This window comes from Urocitellus parryii, chromosome 6, assembly GCF_045843805.1.
Source record: "Urocitellus parryii isolate mUroPar1 chromosome 6, mUroPar1.hap1, whole genome shotgun sequence".
Classification (NCBI taxonomy): domain Eukaryota; kingdom Metazoa; phylum Chordata; class Mammalia; order Rodentia; family Sciuridae; genus Urocitellus; species Urocitellus parryii.
The window spans coordinates 18996047-19012081 of NC_135536.1; the positions used below are offsets into that span (position 1 = coordinate 18996047).

General features: G+C 43.0%; 1 protein-coding gene across 1 annotated transcript in view; it reads right to left on the reverse strand.

The window, feature by feature from the left end:
- LOC113192026 (uncharacterized) overlaps window positions 1–12754 on the reverse strand; it is an 80344-nt gene extending 67590 nt beyond the window's left edge. The window contains exon 1 of the mRNA XM_026402003.2: window positions 12150–12754. Within this exon, the coding sequence (XP_026257788.2) occupies window positions 12150–12425 (276 nt within the window). The 5' untranslated portion in view covers window positions 12426–12754. The remainder of the gene's footprint in view (window positions 1–12149) is intronic.
- Between the last annotated feature and the right edge of the window lie 3281 nt (window positions 12755–16035).

Sequence of the window (16035 nt, forward strand, 5' to 3'; positions counted from 1 at the left end):
TTGACTTTTGGTCCTCATGAAGGACCTAAAGCCCAACTGCTGTCACCATCATGATTAATGGTTAAATCATATTAAACTATGAAAAAATGCTCACCATCGCTAGCAGTCAGAGAAATGCAAATCAAAACTACCCTAAGATACCATCTCACTCCAGTAAGACTGGCAGCCTTTAGGAAGTCAAACAACAATAAGTGCTGGAGAGGATGCGGGGAAAAGGGCACTCTTGTTCATTGCTGGTGGGACTGCAAATTGGTGCAGCCAATTTGGAAAGCAGTATGGAGATTTCTCGGAAAGCTGGGAATGGAACCACCATTTGACCCAGCTATTCCCCTTCTCGGTCTATTCCCTAAAGCCCTAACAAGAGCATGCTACAGGGACACTGCTACATCGATGTTCATAGCAGCTCAATTCACGATAGCAAGACTGTGGAACCAGCCTAGATGCCCTTCAATAGATGAATGGATAAAAAAAATGTGGCATTTATACACTATGGAGTATTACTCTGCATTAAAAAATGACAAAATTATAGAATTTGGAGGGAAATGGATGGCATTAGAGCAGATTATGCTAAGTGAAGCTAGTCAATCTTTAAAAAACAAATACCAAATGACTCCTTTGATATAAGGGGTGTAAACAAGGACAGGGTAGGGACGAAGAGCTTGAGAAGAATATTTACAGTAAACAGGGATGAGAGGTGGGAGGGAAAGGGAGTGAGAAGGGAAATTGCATGGAAATGGAAGGCGATCCTCAGGGTTATACAAAATGTCATATAAGAGGTAAGGAGGGGTAAGTCAAGAGAATACAAATGGAAGACATGATTTACAGTAGAAGGGGTAGAGAGAGAAAAGGGGAGGGGAGGGGAGGGGAGGGGAGGGGGGATAGTAGACAATAGGACAGACAGCAGAATACATCAGACACTAGAAAGGCAATATGTCAATCAATGGAAGGGTAACTGATGTGATACAGCAATTTGTATACGGGGTAAAAGCGGGAGTTCATAATCCACTTGAATCAAACCGTGTAATATGATGTATTAAGAACTATGTAATGTTATGAACGACCAATAAAAAAAAAAATAAATAAATAAATAAATAAATAAATAAATCATATTAAACTACATAAATTTAGAATGTACCATAACCTTCTTATGCCCTTCAATTTGCCCTCATGAAGACTAATGAATGCATCCTTCTCTGTGGAGACAGAGCGATTAAGGAGTTGGGATTTCTAGTCTTCTTTTCTCTTCCTTGGAGGATCCTGGCTCCTCAGAGATCTCCATCAGGAAAAGAATATGCCTAAGTAAAATAAGTGAAATAAAAACAAAGAGCACAACAGAAAAAGCAAATGCACCAATTTTCACAAGTGTTTGCTTTGCTCTCTTCAATTTTGCCACGGCAGATTCATAAAATTTAAGCTACGATTAAATATTTAAAATTTAAATTTTAAAGTCTGTAGAAGGGGGAAAAATACATCTGTGTGGCCATCTACTTAGCTGACAGTTTTACTTGGTGCCAAGAAAGATAGAACATGAAGCAAAATTATCTCTTCTTTACACAGATCTATCCAGTGTGGCATGTGAATTATCTCATGCATGGTTTGGATTGGGTTAACCAGCAGGCATTTCTGAAACTAAAATATATAGAGTAAAGCAGAAAGGTAGTAACTACATTTCTTCCTCTTGGGCAACCCATCTGTAGTGATGCAAAAGCACTTCTGAGGAAGCAGTCCCTCTCCCTAGACTATGAACAGCTTGTCTTCATAGCTGGGCTGGTTCGATTACACATTTATTCATTCAATTACATTTTATGCAGGCCATGGTGCAATGGGCACATCTGTTAGCACCAGAGAGACAGAATAAGTCAAAGTTCACGGGGTCTAGTGGGAGAAACAGACATGTAAACAGATACATTAGAGGACAACATGAACAGGAAACCAACCAAGGTTTACAGAGAATGCTGTAGAAGCCCAGAAGAGGAGTGGTTCCTTCTGACTGGGAAGGAAGGTGGTATCCATGGGGGACTTAAAAGAAAAAGATTTTGCCAGAAGGAGTTCATGTTCTATGGAAAGAATAGAAGGCATGGGAAAGGCTAAGAATTAAGAGAGTCATGCCTTACCATCTTTGGGATGTGGGTACACTAGAGGGAACAGGACTTTGAAAACAATGTCTGAGGGCTAGCTTGAGATGGAGACAGTCAAAGATCTCACATGACAGGACACACATCTGGATAACTTTATCCATAAGGACAGGGCATCCAAGATGCAGGTGACTGAAGAACATTATGTAATTTGCATTTTTTTTGTTCTTTTAAGGAAATCGGGAATGCAAGAACATTATGATAGTTTCCGGGGTTCCCAATAGTGGGGAGACCAAACAGGAGACGGTGGTTGCCAAGAGTGAAGCAGCCCTGAGAGCTGGCTCCTCTGAAGGTTCTTTTCTAGAAGACTAGAGTTAAATTGAGCAATATTTCCTAAGTGGCAAAATACACCCACAATTTACTCCGAGAAATTCATAAGTGACTTTCAACTAGATGATTATAAAAACCACTGAATCTCTAGTTCCAGAGAAATATTCTAAAAATTATACAGGTCAGTGATTCCCCATCTCAGAACTTTTGAGAATCCACATTCCTGGGCTCCACTAAAGCCTTAGTAAGTCAACATCTCCAGTTAGGGACCTGGAACCTGTATTTTTAACCATCTCTTCCTGTTAATTCACATAAATGAATGAACTCTGTAGAAGGGGGATTGCAGTCTGACCCATCAGGATTCTTGATAAGCAGGGATAAGGGTTTTTACAAGAGTATCCCAAATACCTAGCACAAGGCTTAGCTTGGTAAGGACTCAACCTTTGTCAAATCCTCAGCTCCTAGCTCAAGACTCGAAAGGATGTCTGCCTGGCATTCCTTGGAGACTGAGGTTATTAGAATGGAGTTTTAAATTCCATTGCTGTCAGCACTACTGGACTTGTTCCTTACCTATTTGGGTAAAAGAAATGTTTTTTTTTAAAAAAAAAAAAAAAAAACATTTCCCAAGGAATTTTAATCTCTCTTACATTTTCTAAAGTAGCAAAACAAGGTCTTATTGTTTTATGTTGGGTTGAATGTTGGTTCAGAAGCTACTTACTAAGATGTTAACAGCTTATAAAGTATACTCAAGTGCCTGCTTCTTGTTGTTCCAATTTGATTAATTATATGTATTTATATTACATTATATATTATGTGATCTTAACAGGAAAAGCTACTGTATTTGCCAACTTGGAGGTCTGGGGCATGCCTAACCTCGTAATAAATAAAATTTCTACATCAAAAAATTTACAGATTCACAATGTAAAAAAATAAAAAATAAATTAATTTCAAGTATTGACTAGAGTGCAGAAATTAAACTAATACATACATGAAATTATAAGGATAAATCAAAATTGTGCATTTGACCAGTGCATCTAGCACTGTACTTGTTCAGAAGTGTTTGCTGCAGACATAGTAAGAAGCTCCTTTACTGAAATTAATTGAAAATTACCTTCTGCAAGAAAATACTTCCACACTGGGCTGATGGAATACCCAATCGCATCATTCCAACTCTATCGTCTATCATTACCCAAGCAAGGTACAATCATTCTGTAAGGACAGAATAAGTGTTAAGAAAGCGTAACAATAATTTATGCATTAATCTACAATAAAATATCCTCATGACTCTGCCAAGTGAATTGTGTGAGGCAAGGTGTTTAAAATTCACTTTGATAAACACCTCTGTACTTTGGCAGAGACGTCATAACCACAGCTCACTATGCTCTGAGTCCCAGTCTAGACACAGGACTACTTGCAGGCTGCAGGCACTGGTCATCAGCATTAGGTACATTTCTGCGAGTTATAGTGCATGGGGACAAACCTCTTAATTAACAACAATTGTGCTTTCAGGGAACAAAAAAGTCCAAGTTAGGCAGATCCTTGCTGACCCCGCTTTCTGAATCCCCTCCTGAGAGGAGCCTTGTTTCCAACCTCCCCTACCTCCTGCATGCCAAGCCAGCGCTCTACTGCTGAGCTACAGCCCCAGCCCTGCCCACTTTCAATTTGAAATGGCAAAGGCTAAGAGACATTTAAATTGGGGGTCCTATTTATAAAATGAACTAGACTTCCAGCTAGAACTGGAACCTGGAGGATCCCTCTTCAAAGGCAGAGTTCTTTGCACTAATCCTGTGAATTCCTGGCACACTATCAGTGTTGATGTCTTCAATCATGTATGAAACTGCCACAGAATTAGGTTTTGTGTCTCCTCACTGCTCAGCAGCCTCCTGCTCACTATGTGCAGACTCTCCTGTCTAGCCCAGGTCATCCATGACTGGAGTCCCTGCCTGGTGCATGCTAAGTGCCACACATGGTCTCTTGAATGGAAGCCGAAGCTCTCTTCACCATGTGGTATATGGCTCCCAATTCTACAAGAAGGACATCTCCGACACGAGGACCAGGCTCCTCACACAAAAGTATCATTTCTGACACAACTTCATGTTTTTCTCCATTTACATTGCCTACAGCCTATTTAGAGGAAAAATCTTCAATTAAAATTTGGCTTATATCATTATTTTATGACAAGCAAGGAGATATGGGCTAAATTAGCAGCACCTAGGTTTGGGGTAAAACAGCAGTCCCTCCTCATAGTACTGAACTCTTGGATTTGTGCATTTCAAAGATATACACACATACTAATTCCCCAAACAGTTGCCTACAGATTTCATTGGGTACAACTCTTCAAAGTAATAGAAAAGACTGACTTTTAAAAAATATTATTATAGTATTCAACACTGCTGGATCAAAAGGAACTTAGATTAATTTGACCAAACTCTGTAATTTTCCACGTTAAAATGTATTTCTATGGCCATGTACTTTACAACGTATTACAAAAAAAAAATTAGTTAACTTGAAAAAGAAAAGCAAGCTTCAGAACTTTGGCAAATAGCAAATCAGAAATGGTAAAGAACACTGTTAATTACAGATTTATATTTCAAATTACTGAGTAAACATGCATTCTGACCAAGAATCATGATCTAATCATGATCATATATTTTATAAATCCACATTTTATAAGTGCACGTGTTTCTGAAGCCTTCAACAAAACAACAATAAAATAATTAAAAACTAACATTTACAAACACTTCAATATAAGCAAATTAACAACATTAAACAAGACTACATTTGGAACACTCAAAATTAAAAATGTCTCAGATCTGACAATTGTAAAAATACAACTGAACAAAATACACAGAAATAAATTGTAAAGAATTGGCCTACCAGGATTTAGTGACAGTAACAACATCAAAATAAGGCCTAGCTTTGGCATATATGTTGGAATTATAATAAATCTTATCTTTCCATTTACTGCTAAATGAAATGAAAGAAATTTGCCAAAGTGGTGGTCTTTTGGTACTAGTCTGGTTTATTTTGCAAGGTAATTTTTTTTTTTTTAATCATCATAGTTTCTACTAATGACACTGCTTTTACAAAAGGTAACTTGAATGGCTAAAGTTCAAACTTGGTCAAAAAGAAAAATAAGCTTCAGGGAATGTTAATGGTTTGATTCAAAATAAGAACCTCCATGAAATCCATCCTTGACGAATTTGGTTTCCATCAACAAGCCAAAGCTTCAAGAAGGAAAGTTTGGCCCTTGAACTCAACTCACCCTAATTACCCTTTATCCTTGGAAAGGATGCCTGCAACAAAATAGAGCAAACTCACAGAAGGAGAGTACCCAGCATTGAATGAATAGGGGAAAAAAAAAAATGATGCCAAGGGCCACCAGACAAGTTACAAATTGAGGGAAACCCCACCCATAAGAACAAAAGCTCCTGAAGGGCAAGTACTGGGTCGAGGTTATAATCCTAATTAGATAAAGCTAAGCCTGTTTTAGCACAAGACAATCACGAAATGATAAACACCATCAACCTGAATGAGGCCTGCTTTTGAGAATAAGAGTTTGCATTGTTACTAAGGCATTTTCACACACATTAATCTTATTTGACCCTCAACAACTCTGTTGAACTCTGCAAAGGGGAAATTAAGTCTCCTGGAGATTAAGCAATTCCTACAAGGTCGAATAAAGGAAGGCAAATAAAGGAAGGCTGTGCTGACATGAAAATGCAGATTTTCTTTTCTTTCCTCTAAAACAATTTCCTGTTCTTCCCTCCTCGACAATGTGAATCTGCAATCTGAATACGTGGTAAAAATGGGAGTTCATAACCCGCTTGAATCAAATGTAAGAAATATGATATGTCAAGAGCATTGTAATGTTTTGAACAACCAATAAAAAAAGGTCAAATACCTGCATCATAAAATTATTCAGAAGAGGCAAACCTGTATTCTAATATAAAATACAATGTTTGAGAAAGAGTTAAATGCTACTATTTTTAAATCTAAACATTTCTATGATTGCAATATTTTCTATCATTTTAATAAAAGTACCCAACTCTGATTCTTTGGGGTAAGTATGTAAAGAATGAAGCTTCTTTCCAGAGGCTTGGAAGGCTGAGGCAGGAGGATCGCAAATTCAAAGTCAGGCTCAGCAATTCATGAGGCTCTAAGCAACTGAGCAAGACCTTGTCTCAAAAAAAAAAAATAATAATAATAAAATAAAATAAAAAGGGCAGGGGATGTGGCTCAGTGGTTAATCACTCCTGGGTTCCGTACAAATAAAAAAAAAAAAAACTAAACTGTAAAACTGTATCTTGAGAACTCTATATCTTTGTAATAAAAAGTAAAATAAGTGTTAGTCATCAAAGTCTGTGCAGTCAGATAGCCCTTAGCTTCTTTGTGGCTCCAGCAACCCAGTTGGAAGTCAGGCTGTGGCTCCAGCAACCCAGTTAGAAGTCAGGCACCAACTCACCGAGTCAGATGGAAGATATAAGTGAAACTGCTTGTGTGAGAAGTGGAAAACATAAGCACTGGGTTATAAAGAGTATATGAAAGTATTTTTAAATCTGTCTTAAAAAGAGTTCCCTGGAACCTCTGTGGCCCATACTTATCCAAACTATTGGCCTTCATCTCTCACCTCCCCTTTATCTAATATATATCATACGAATTACAACTCATCTTCTCTCTATCCCATATTGTGGTTAAGAATCACAATTCCCTGCATTATTTCTGTCTAATTATTTGAGTCCAACTGTGGGAGCAAAGTAGGAGAGAAAACTAGCCACAGAGACTGTTTTGACACTGGAGTCTCATGAAAGTGACACTCCTAGGCAGCTGGGGCTGAGAGTGACACCAACATGTGAACCTATTTCAGGACTGATATGTGTTCAGTGTTTTCCATCCAGCCACATGACCTCTGGTGACTTCAATGGACAGTCTATTCGTGAACTGATTTTAGGAACTTCTGCTCTTTTACTCCCCATTAAAGGTAGTTTCAGTGTTCTGAGGCCTAATAGCATCTATGAACTTTGGGACCTGATATTTTTCAGTGGGTTTAAATCCCAAAGCCCTCAGGTTCTTAAAAGGTTCATATGGGAGATTCTTTTATCTGTATCTTGAAAGCTCTAATAAAGGACTGAGGAGAACAGAAGACCTTTTTCCAAGTTTCTTGCACATTCCCTTAAAAGCAACCTGAGAAGAAAGTAAGGGAAAAAATAAAAAATGTTAAAAAAAAAAATCCAGGTCTAATGAACACCTAATGGTTAGCAGCTCCACAGATTTATTTTGTGAATGCCTCAAAAAAGCGCTGAGATCTTTAACCATTAAGCTGCCAGAAAAAGTATGGGCTTCCTAGGTATTAGCAGAATAAGTGAGCAGTGTTTGAGAACCATGAATGTGGCCTTTTGACTTCCCAAATTATATCAGGATTTTTTTCTTTGACCTTCCCTTACTGCAGATCAGTAACAATGACACTACTTTGTTCAGGTGAATCGGGACACATGGCACTATACACTTTTGCAGAAACACATCCCACATTAAATTAAGTTAGAGGCGGTATTTGAAAAATAAATAAATAATGGAGTTCCAATTCACTGCAAATGGTACGGGAGGCCAGTAAGTGGGAAGCCTGCAAGAGAAGGACTTCTTTTAGAAAGATGTTTTACAGGACTTTTTCTGCATCATTAACTCCTCTGGAATCCTGAACATAGCATGATGAATTTCCCTAAAAAGTAGCTACTGTTTAATTTTCAATCACTTCAAAGAGCCACAGTAGAAGGAATCAAAGAAAACCAAAAAGACCAGTGGATGAGAAATTCACCAAGGGAGGAGGGGGGAAATAAAGTTTCTAACAGATTTTGACCATGTACTCAAAATACCACTGATTATTTTGCTAATACAGTGTTTTACTGTTTCACCCGACTGAAATAAGTCTCTGTATTCATCAGAACACAGGATATTTTTATTACAATATTTGTGTCATAGCCCTTAAAAAAGGAACATACTTAAAAATTTGAAGAGAATTTTTGTCTGATAATGGCTTTTGGTGTGTGTGTGTGTGTATGTGTGTGTGCACGTGCGCACGCATGCATGTGTGTGTGAGTGCATGCATGTGTGTGTGTGAGTGTGCGATGTGCGCACGCATGTGTGTAAGTGTGCGATGTACGTGCGCACGTCACTATAAACAGATACTTAATTAGAGGTAGCTTATTACTGAAAGGAGTGACACTCCTGCTCCTCTCTCCAACAATATAGTCTTGGAAGAAAAATATAATTTCACAAAAGCAAAGAACTGTGGCAGGCAGAAAAGGCAAGAAAGTTGGCGGAGGTACTAGAAGGGTTGCTTAACTTCAATAATAACAATAATTGGTCTTTAAAAATGTCTTTTGCGTAAAAACCTGCCCAAGGGAAAAGAAAGAAAACCTCCTAAAAATTCCATATCCCCAAATACCACTACATCAAAAACCATCTGGAAAATGTCAGATAATGGTATCCGCCCACCCTAGAAATTCAGTAAACTTTGTCTTCAGCTAGCATTTAGAATAATCAACTAGAATTGAAAATTCGATCGGAAAACCCTCCAAAGACAAAGCAGGATTTGGAATCCGATTTTTAAAAGTCTCCTTAAAAGGACCATCTGTTTATAAATACTCTTCTCACACTCTACTTTGTCCTTGATCTGTACCACAAGTTCACAGCAGCAGCAGACTGAATTTAAAGACATACATACGGCTACTATGAAGTCTAGTTACCACATATATGTTCTGGGCTGGTCTCAAGTTTCCCTTGTTATGTAAGCACTTAGGGACAATAAAATTTCACTTATATGCAGCAGCACTGTGAGTCCCAAAACAACAGTCTACCCGGCCGTACAATCCTCTTACTGGCAATGGACAGCACTGGGGTTTTATTTATGTTGATCATATTGTCAGTGCTCTATGGAATAACCATTTAGTGGACTCTGTATTAGTCCATCATATTTGTATTGCTGCTACTCAATATCATTAGCCATACTGAACTCCGTATTAGAAAAATCACATTAGAAAAACTGAAACATTCAGAAAGAACTAGGAAACGGGTGGGTTCCCCCCCCCCACATCTGCAGACTGATGAGAAGAAGAAAAACAATGAGTATTCACTTCTCGCAGATAGAGGTCACTAATGGACTGGATTTGAATCACTGTGGCAGAAACCACATAGTTATTAAAGCAATCTAGTGAAAAATGAACTTGAATTAAAAATAAAGAAAAGATACCAAAAGACGATTATCCAGAAAGGTGTGACCTGAATTCAAATAATATTTCATCACCTTGACCTTTCTTGAATCTTCTAAACAGAGAGCAAAACCTAAAGCAGCTTGGCACCCTGGCAGTTTTTTAACTTCAGAAGCTGCTGATCGCAGAAGCAGCAATTCTTCCTGATAAAGTAAGGAGCTGAAGAGTCAAACTAGATTAGATGCTCACACTGAGTCTCTACAGAATAAGGCTTCAAGAATCAGACATACTTGAGCCTTTCCTGAAACCCCAGGTTCAAACTGGGAAAATATAAAGTTGATTTAGGGAGACACGTATAAATCCTAAATCAAACTCTCCAGCAAGCCAGAATATAAATGTAATAGGGAATTAGAGAGGGTTCAAATTAGATCCAGCCGGTTGAAGTCACACTAGGATAAGATCACATCAAGAAGCCTGGTATACAGGAAAAACCTGGGGACCCCAGGGTATATATCCCAGCATGTTGTAATTTGGGAATCTACTTTCTTTTGTTAAAAGCATCACCTGGAATTTCTAAAAATGCAATGAAACTATCAAAGTGTTAGGACACAGCCATTTTTTTTTTAAACTAGCATTCTTTCCATGCTAGGTTTGTAATGGGTTCTGTTTCAGTATACCTAGTCCAATTCTTTTTACAATTTCATATACCTACTGGCAGAGACATGGAATCATGTTTAAAATCCCATCTTCCAACCTCTTCCAGTCACAGATATTTGCAACTCAATGTGATAGTATGGTGCTGCAACTGTCATCAGTGATTATTAAAAAATTAGATAGTTTAACCCTATCTTGTTACAGGTTTTCCAGGAGAGCTGGAAGAGAAGTTGTGTTTTTCGGAGTAATAATATTTTGTGGGAAAAAGCAACTTTTCTTGGCATGTATATTTATCATCCAAACATTGATTCTCTTGCAATATGGTAACCTGCCGATCATCCCTATCTGGCACATGTTGCTTAGAGATTGAAATAATAATAATAATCCAGTTCTAACATTTCAGACACTGACCTAAATTTTTACATTCATACAACAACTAAATATATCCCTGGACAGATGCCAACCTGCATTCTATTTACCTCAAATGTTTGGGGGATCCTTTCACTAGAGATTTAATAAGGTCATACCAGTTAAGTCTATAGACAATCTAAGTCACGATATGGGAGCTAGCCTTCATATTAGCTTTTGGCTGGGGGAAGTTAGACATAATAAATTTAGCAATAAGCCTGTAAGCAGTGGACATGCTCCAAAGCTCCCTGAAACCCTGTGTGATTAAAGAGCCTCCCAGCTGAATGGGGAGCAATAGCTCCCATTTAGAAGAGGCTTTGCATAGCAAATGCAGCATGTAAAGAAATCTAATCAGCACCTTGCACTCCTGCATTTACACGGATTTGTGCCTTGCACTTACTTGATTAGCTTACAGTAAGCTTTACATGAGATTCCCTCCATTAAAATTAATCAAAAGCTCTTAGAGACTGTTTTCCATTCAAAGGAGAAAGCATGATGAGTTTCCAGGTGAATTAATAATGATCATAATAATAAAGACGATAGCAGCAGCAAACCTTGAGGTGCTTTCCAACTCAAAACTCTATGGGGGGGTTTGAAGTAGGCATTGAGAAGTTGGAGCTGGAATCTTTTGGCTCTGAGAATGAATGGCAGCTATTTTCTCAGCTTAAGTAAGGCCAGCCACTGTTCCAGAGACAGGACTACCTTCTCTTGGGCCCACAGCCTCAGTGCACCCACGCGGCCACTCAATTCCGTGGCACCATCGGGCGTCAGGCCATTAAGAGGGGGGGAGGGACTGCCGCTCTGCAACCAGGAACCCTCTCCCTCTAAGACAGACAGACACACACACACACACACACACACACACACACACACACTTACTGAAAATTCACATTTCCAAAAGCTAACCCGTTTCATCTTAGCCCCCTCAATGAAAATGTGAGTTCTAAAGTTCCTATTATATGACGCCAGAAGGTGAATGGAAGAGGGGAGGACTCCAGGGATGTCAAAAGGGAAAGATTTTTTGCCTCTTTGCAGTCAATTTGCACACACCTCCCCATATTGGTTGTTCTGAGCAAGCAAAACCAAGCAGGCAAATTAGAGTGGGCTTGAATTTCTTTCTTTTTTAAAGATGCTAAATAGAGGTGAGAGGGTGAGCTGGCGGGGGTTAAGTGAAATCCATCAATCATTTCCCTGGATTGAGGAATACTAAAAGCCCCTGGATTCACTTTCCAGATTTCCAAAGAGCCATACAAGATGAGGCACCATCTGGGGCTGAGGGTTATCATTCACTCCCAGGGGCATTTGCGCCTGGCACAGCTGCCCATCGGGCACATGTAAGATCCTAGCGCTAGGTACCCATCCCCGGCATCTTGAACTTCATCTCCCTCTCACTTTGACCCATACCTGACGAGCGCTAGGAAAGGGTCTGAGGGAAAGCAGAGGGGTACAGAAAGAGAAGGCTGGGGAAGTGCTTTACCTGCGAAGGTTCTCGAGGTCTCCTTCCAACCCTGGTGGTAATCCCGCTCAGAGCAGCGCCCTCCCCAAGATCCAAACTTTTGCTTAGTCCTCCGGGTGGCGGCGGCGGCGACGGCGGAGGCTGCTGGAGCCGAGCCCTGTCGCCTGCAGCGTCGGGGCACGGGGGAGCGGAGGCCGGAGCCTCAGAGCGATGCGCGCCTCCCCGCAGCCTGTAGGCGCCCGGGCGCCCCACTCGCCTCGCTCGCTCTCGCCTACTTCCCCTACGGATGCGCGGCATCGTCTTCCCCCGTCCTCCGCCACCTCCGCCTCCAGGGCTCGGGCATGCCACTTTCTCTCGGCTCGGGCCGCCCTGGCTCCCGCCTCCTCTCCTCCTCTGCCTTCCTTCTCACTGCCTCGGCTAAGCCAAGGAACCCCGAAAAAAGTAGGGCGGGCGGTGAAAGCGGTGGAAAACGGCCAGGAGGCACCCGGACTCCTGGGAGACAGAGAACCCCGGGGGTCGGCGGAAGAGCCAGGCGGGCGCTCCTCCGACGCGTGTGTGCGGACTCCGCGGAACTGCGTGCGGATCTGCGCGGGGGCGGGCGCGGGGCTCGCTCCAAGTGCTGCGCCCGCCCAGCGCGGATGTGGAGGCTGCTCTGACCAAACTGCTGCCTCAATCTGAGGCGGTCTGGCTAATGTAGGCGCTGAGGCCTCCACCCCCACCCCTGCTGACACCCCCGGGAGATGTTTACAGTAATGAATTCGCGGGATCGCCTCCGCGGCTCCCGCGCTCCTCCTCTCCCTCCGTCCCTCGCGCTCTGGCGCGCTCTCCCCTCCTAGAGCCCTCTGTCTCTCCCTCCCTTTCTCTTCCTCCCTCGCGGAGTCCCTCCCACTTTTCTGGTTTAAAGAATGCTGGGGAGGAGCGGCTGCTACCCAAAGCTTTCCAAGAGGCAAAGTCTGACTCGAATTTTAACCCTCTCCTTCCTGGAGAGAGTTCCAGAGCTTTGGGGCTAACCCCGCGGATACCACCTAGACCCTGCACGCTGCCTCTGGGTTTTCTACGATGCACAAGCCCTCCCTACCCACAGTTTTTAGAAATACTTCCAGCGTCCGAACCCTGAAAGGCGATTTCCCCCAAGTCGCCTAATGCTGTACTTCCAGGAGAGAGGATCTATTACTTTGATTCCGAGAAAGGATCGAAACCTGAGATTTGAGGGTAAAAATATAGCAAGCCTCTGAACCAAAATGGCGTTATTTCAAATGCAGGCAACCTTGATGATTTGCCCCACCCCCATCTCCACCCCATTACAGGTTCCTTCATTCCGGACCTTTTTAAACTTTAATTGGGGAATGAACTAGAGTTTGATATGACCATTTTAAACACTTCTACTTTCTCGTATTACCCTGGCTGCAGCTGGTGGGGTGGGGGTGGGTCAATTTCCCCACAGATTTCAGTGGACAGCCAAAATTCAGCCTCAAAGACTTTGGAGACAGACTGGACAGCAAAAGAAACCTAATTTGTATATAAATAGCATTTCCAATTCTCAATCTCTTTGCAAAGAGTAAGTAAAGAATAATCTGAGAAAACCGAGGGCTATGTTTTTTTCTTTGCGAGGTACGGAACGGGGGACTGGATCTGGTTTGCTCTTCGTTTCATTGCTGCTCTTCCTGCCTCCAGTAAGTTGCTGTCATGTTTTAACAAGTCCGGAGAGAGGCTGAATCTGAACAGAAGAGGGAGAACGAGCCCGCGCCAAACGCTGGGCTGCGCCTAGACGCGCTGCCAGTGAGGCCAAGGGAGATGCAATCCGCAAGTTTAACCCCGGACCAACACTCTAGGGATCCTCTTAGCTCCGTGGGCTACGGAGTAGGACGGGGGCGGTGCCTGTAACCGGCTGGAGATGATTTCCGGACGCGCCCAGGCGAGACCGCACTCCCTGTCTTCAGTTCAAAGTCTGAGTCACTTGGCACCCCTTCACCGATTGTTTTTATTTCCTTCGCATCCCTGTTGTGTCTACTGCCTTTATGTGTTTGAAAGCCTAAGTAAGGTTAAGACGACTTGGAGAAACGCCAGATTTGTCTCCTAAGCCACGCATGGACCCACCCAGGCACACGTTGACACACACGCGCTCACACGTGCACACACACTCATACACACTACTCGAATGCTTGAGCGCCTGTCGCTGTTCTGTTGTATCATGCAAAGGTGACTAGAAAACGCTTGAACTTAGGTATGCATAGCCTGTCCTCTACCCAAACTCCCAGAGTGTAACTAATAATTATCCAGGGGAGGAGGGGAGAGGATGGTGGAGCTAATCACAGAGAAACAGTAAGTGCCATCTTGCTGGGAGGTTCCTGGAGCAAAGCGCCAGAGACCACAGCAGAGGTGGCTTCAGTCTCCACCGGCAACTGTTTCACCTGCTCCAGGAGTTTTCCAGGAGTCAAGTGTGGATTCAACCCGCTCCAGTCACCCTGTTCCCCAGAGGGCTCCCTTATCCTCTTTAGTGCCTGGGTCTCAACTCGGCACCTTGATTTTGGGCCTAATTATCAAAGAAAGAGAAGTGACCATGCCGACTCTGAAAGAGCAGGGGAGAGCACTGGACTGGACAGCGCGGCGGAAGGATCTTTCTAGGAGGTTGGGGCTCTAGCAGCGACCCGGTGGCAGCTTGCTAGGCCTTGCTTCAGCCACTCTATCGGTCTTCTGGTCCCTGCATTCAGCGCCTGGGGGCGTTACCCGCCCCATCTCTGCGTCCAACGCCAGCGGCGCCAGAACGCGATCACAGTTCAGCTATTCTTGTGCCTCGAGTCTTCGCCACCCTTTCCTTCGCTTCAGGAAGGCGCAGTGGCCCCAGCTGAGTGACCGCCAGCCCCAGAGAACCAAAAGGCCTCAGGATAGACTCGGTTTGGGGAAAAGCAGCCCCTCTCCCCAAATGAAAAGAAAACGAATTAGTATCCGCTGCGTCTTAGCGGCTAAAGGATCTTGGATTGAGGGAATGGAGCGGGCTGGTGGCTTTAGATATAACCACTTGATAATAACGCTGGTAGCATTAAAAGTAGATGGAAAAGGAGGTTGTTAATCGTGGAAGTTAAGAGATTCTTTCTGACGAAATGGGAGGCTGTACTCCAGCAGGCTTAAGGGTCTGGAAATCCTCATTTAAGACCTATACATCCAGCAGGCAATCATGTTTGCTTTTTGACCCTGAGCCATTACAAAACTCCTTAAAGAAGGTGGATTGGACCTGCAGATAGACATCCCTAAAGTCTGGAGCCTAATTTCTCTCCAGGTAAAGGAAAAAGTCTAGAATATCCCATCAGGGTGACTCCCTCCCCAGTTAAAAAATAAATATATCTTCCCCCCAAAGAGCGTGATGCCCGCTTCGCGGCTGCTAGGGCGGCTATTAGAAACTTCACCTGGCACCGCAGTCTCTTTACCTGGCGGCCGAGTCTCCTCCCAGTGGGCTCATCCGAATCCGACAGGGTCAGGGAGGTGGAAAGGGAAGAAGCTGGCGCGGCAGCAGCGGGGCTCCCGGGGCATGGTATTGTTTTAGGGGTCGCCGCCGAGGTCCCTTCTGCCCATTGTTGAGAACTGCCACCCTGGTCCTGGGGCTCGGTGGACACTGTCGCGGGCGAGGAGGTGCGCCGCTAAACTCCCGGGTGGAAGGACCAGAAGCGCACCCCCAGCGGGGGAAGCTCAGAGCCTCGGCGCGAAGGTTGCGAGCACGGTTGTTACCTCCGAGCGCTAGTTCCTCCGAGATGACAATGGATGATGCCAAACTCACAAGTGAAGGCGACAGGTTTTGAACGTACAACTAACTACAAGATACCCAGCCTGAGACTGTATGCTTCTTTTCCCCTCCCCCAGCTCTGCCTCCTACCAGGGAGGGGACTAACTTAACCCTGTGTGCGCCCTGCAC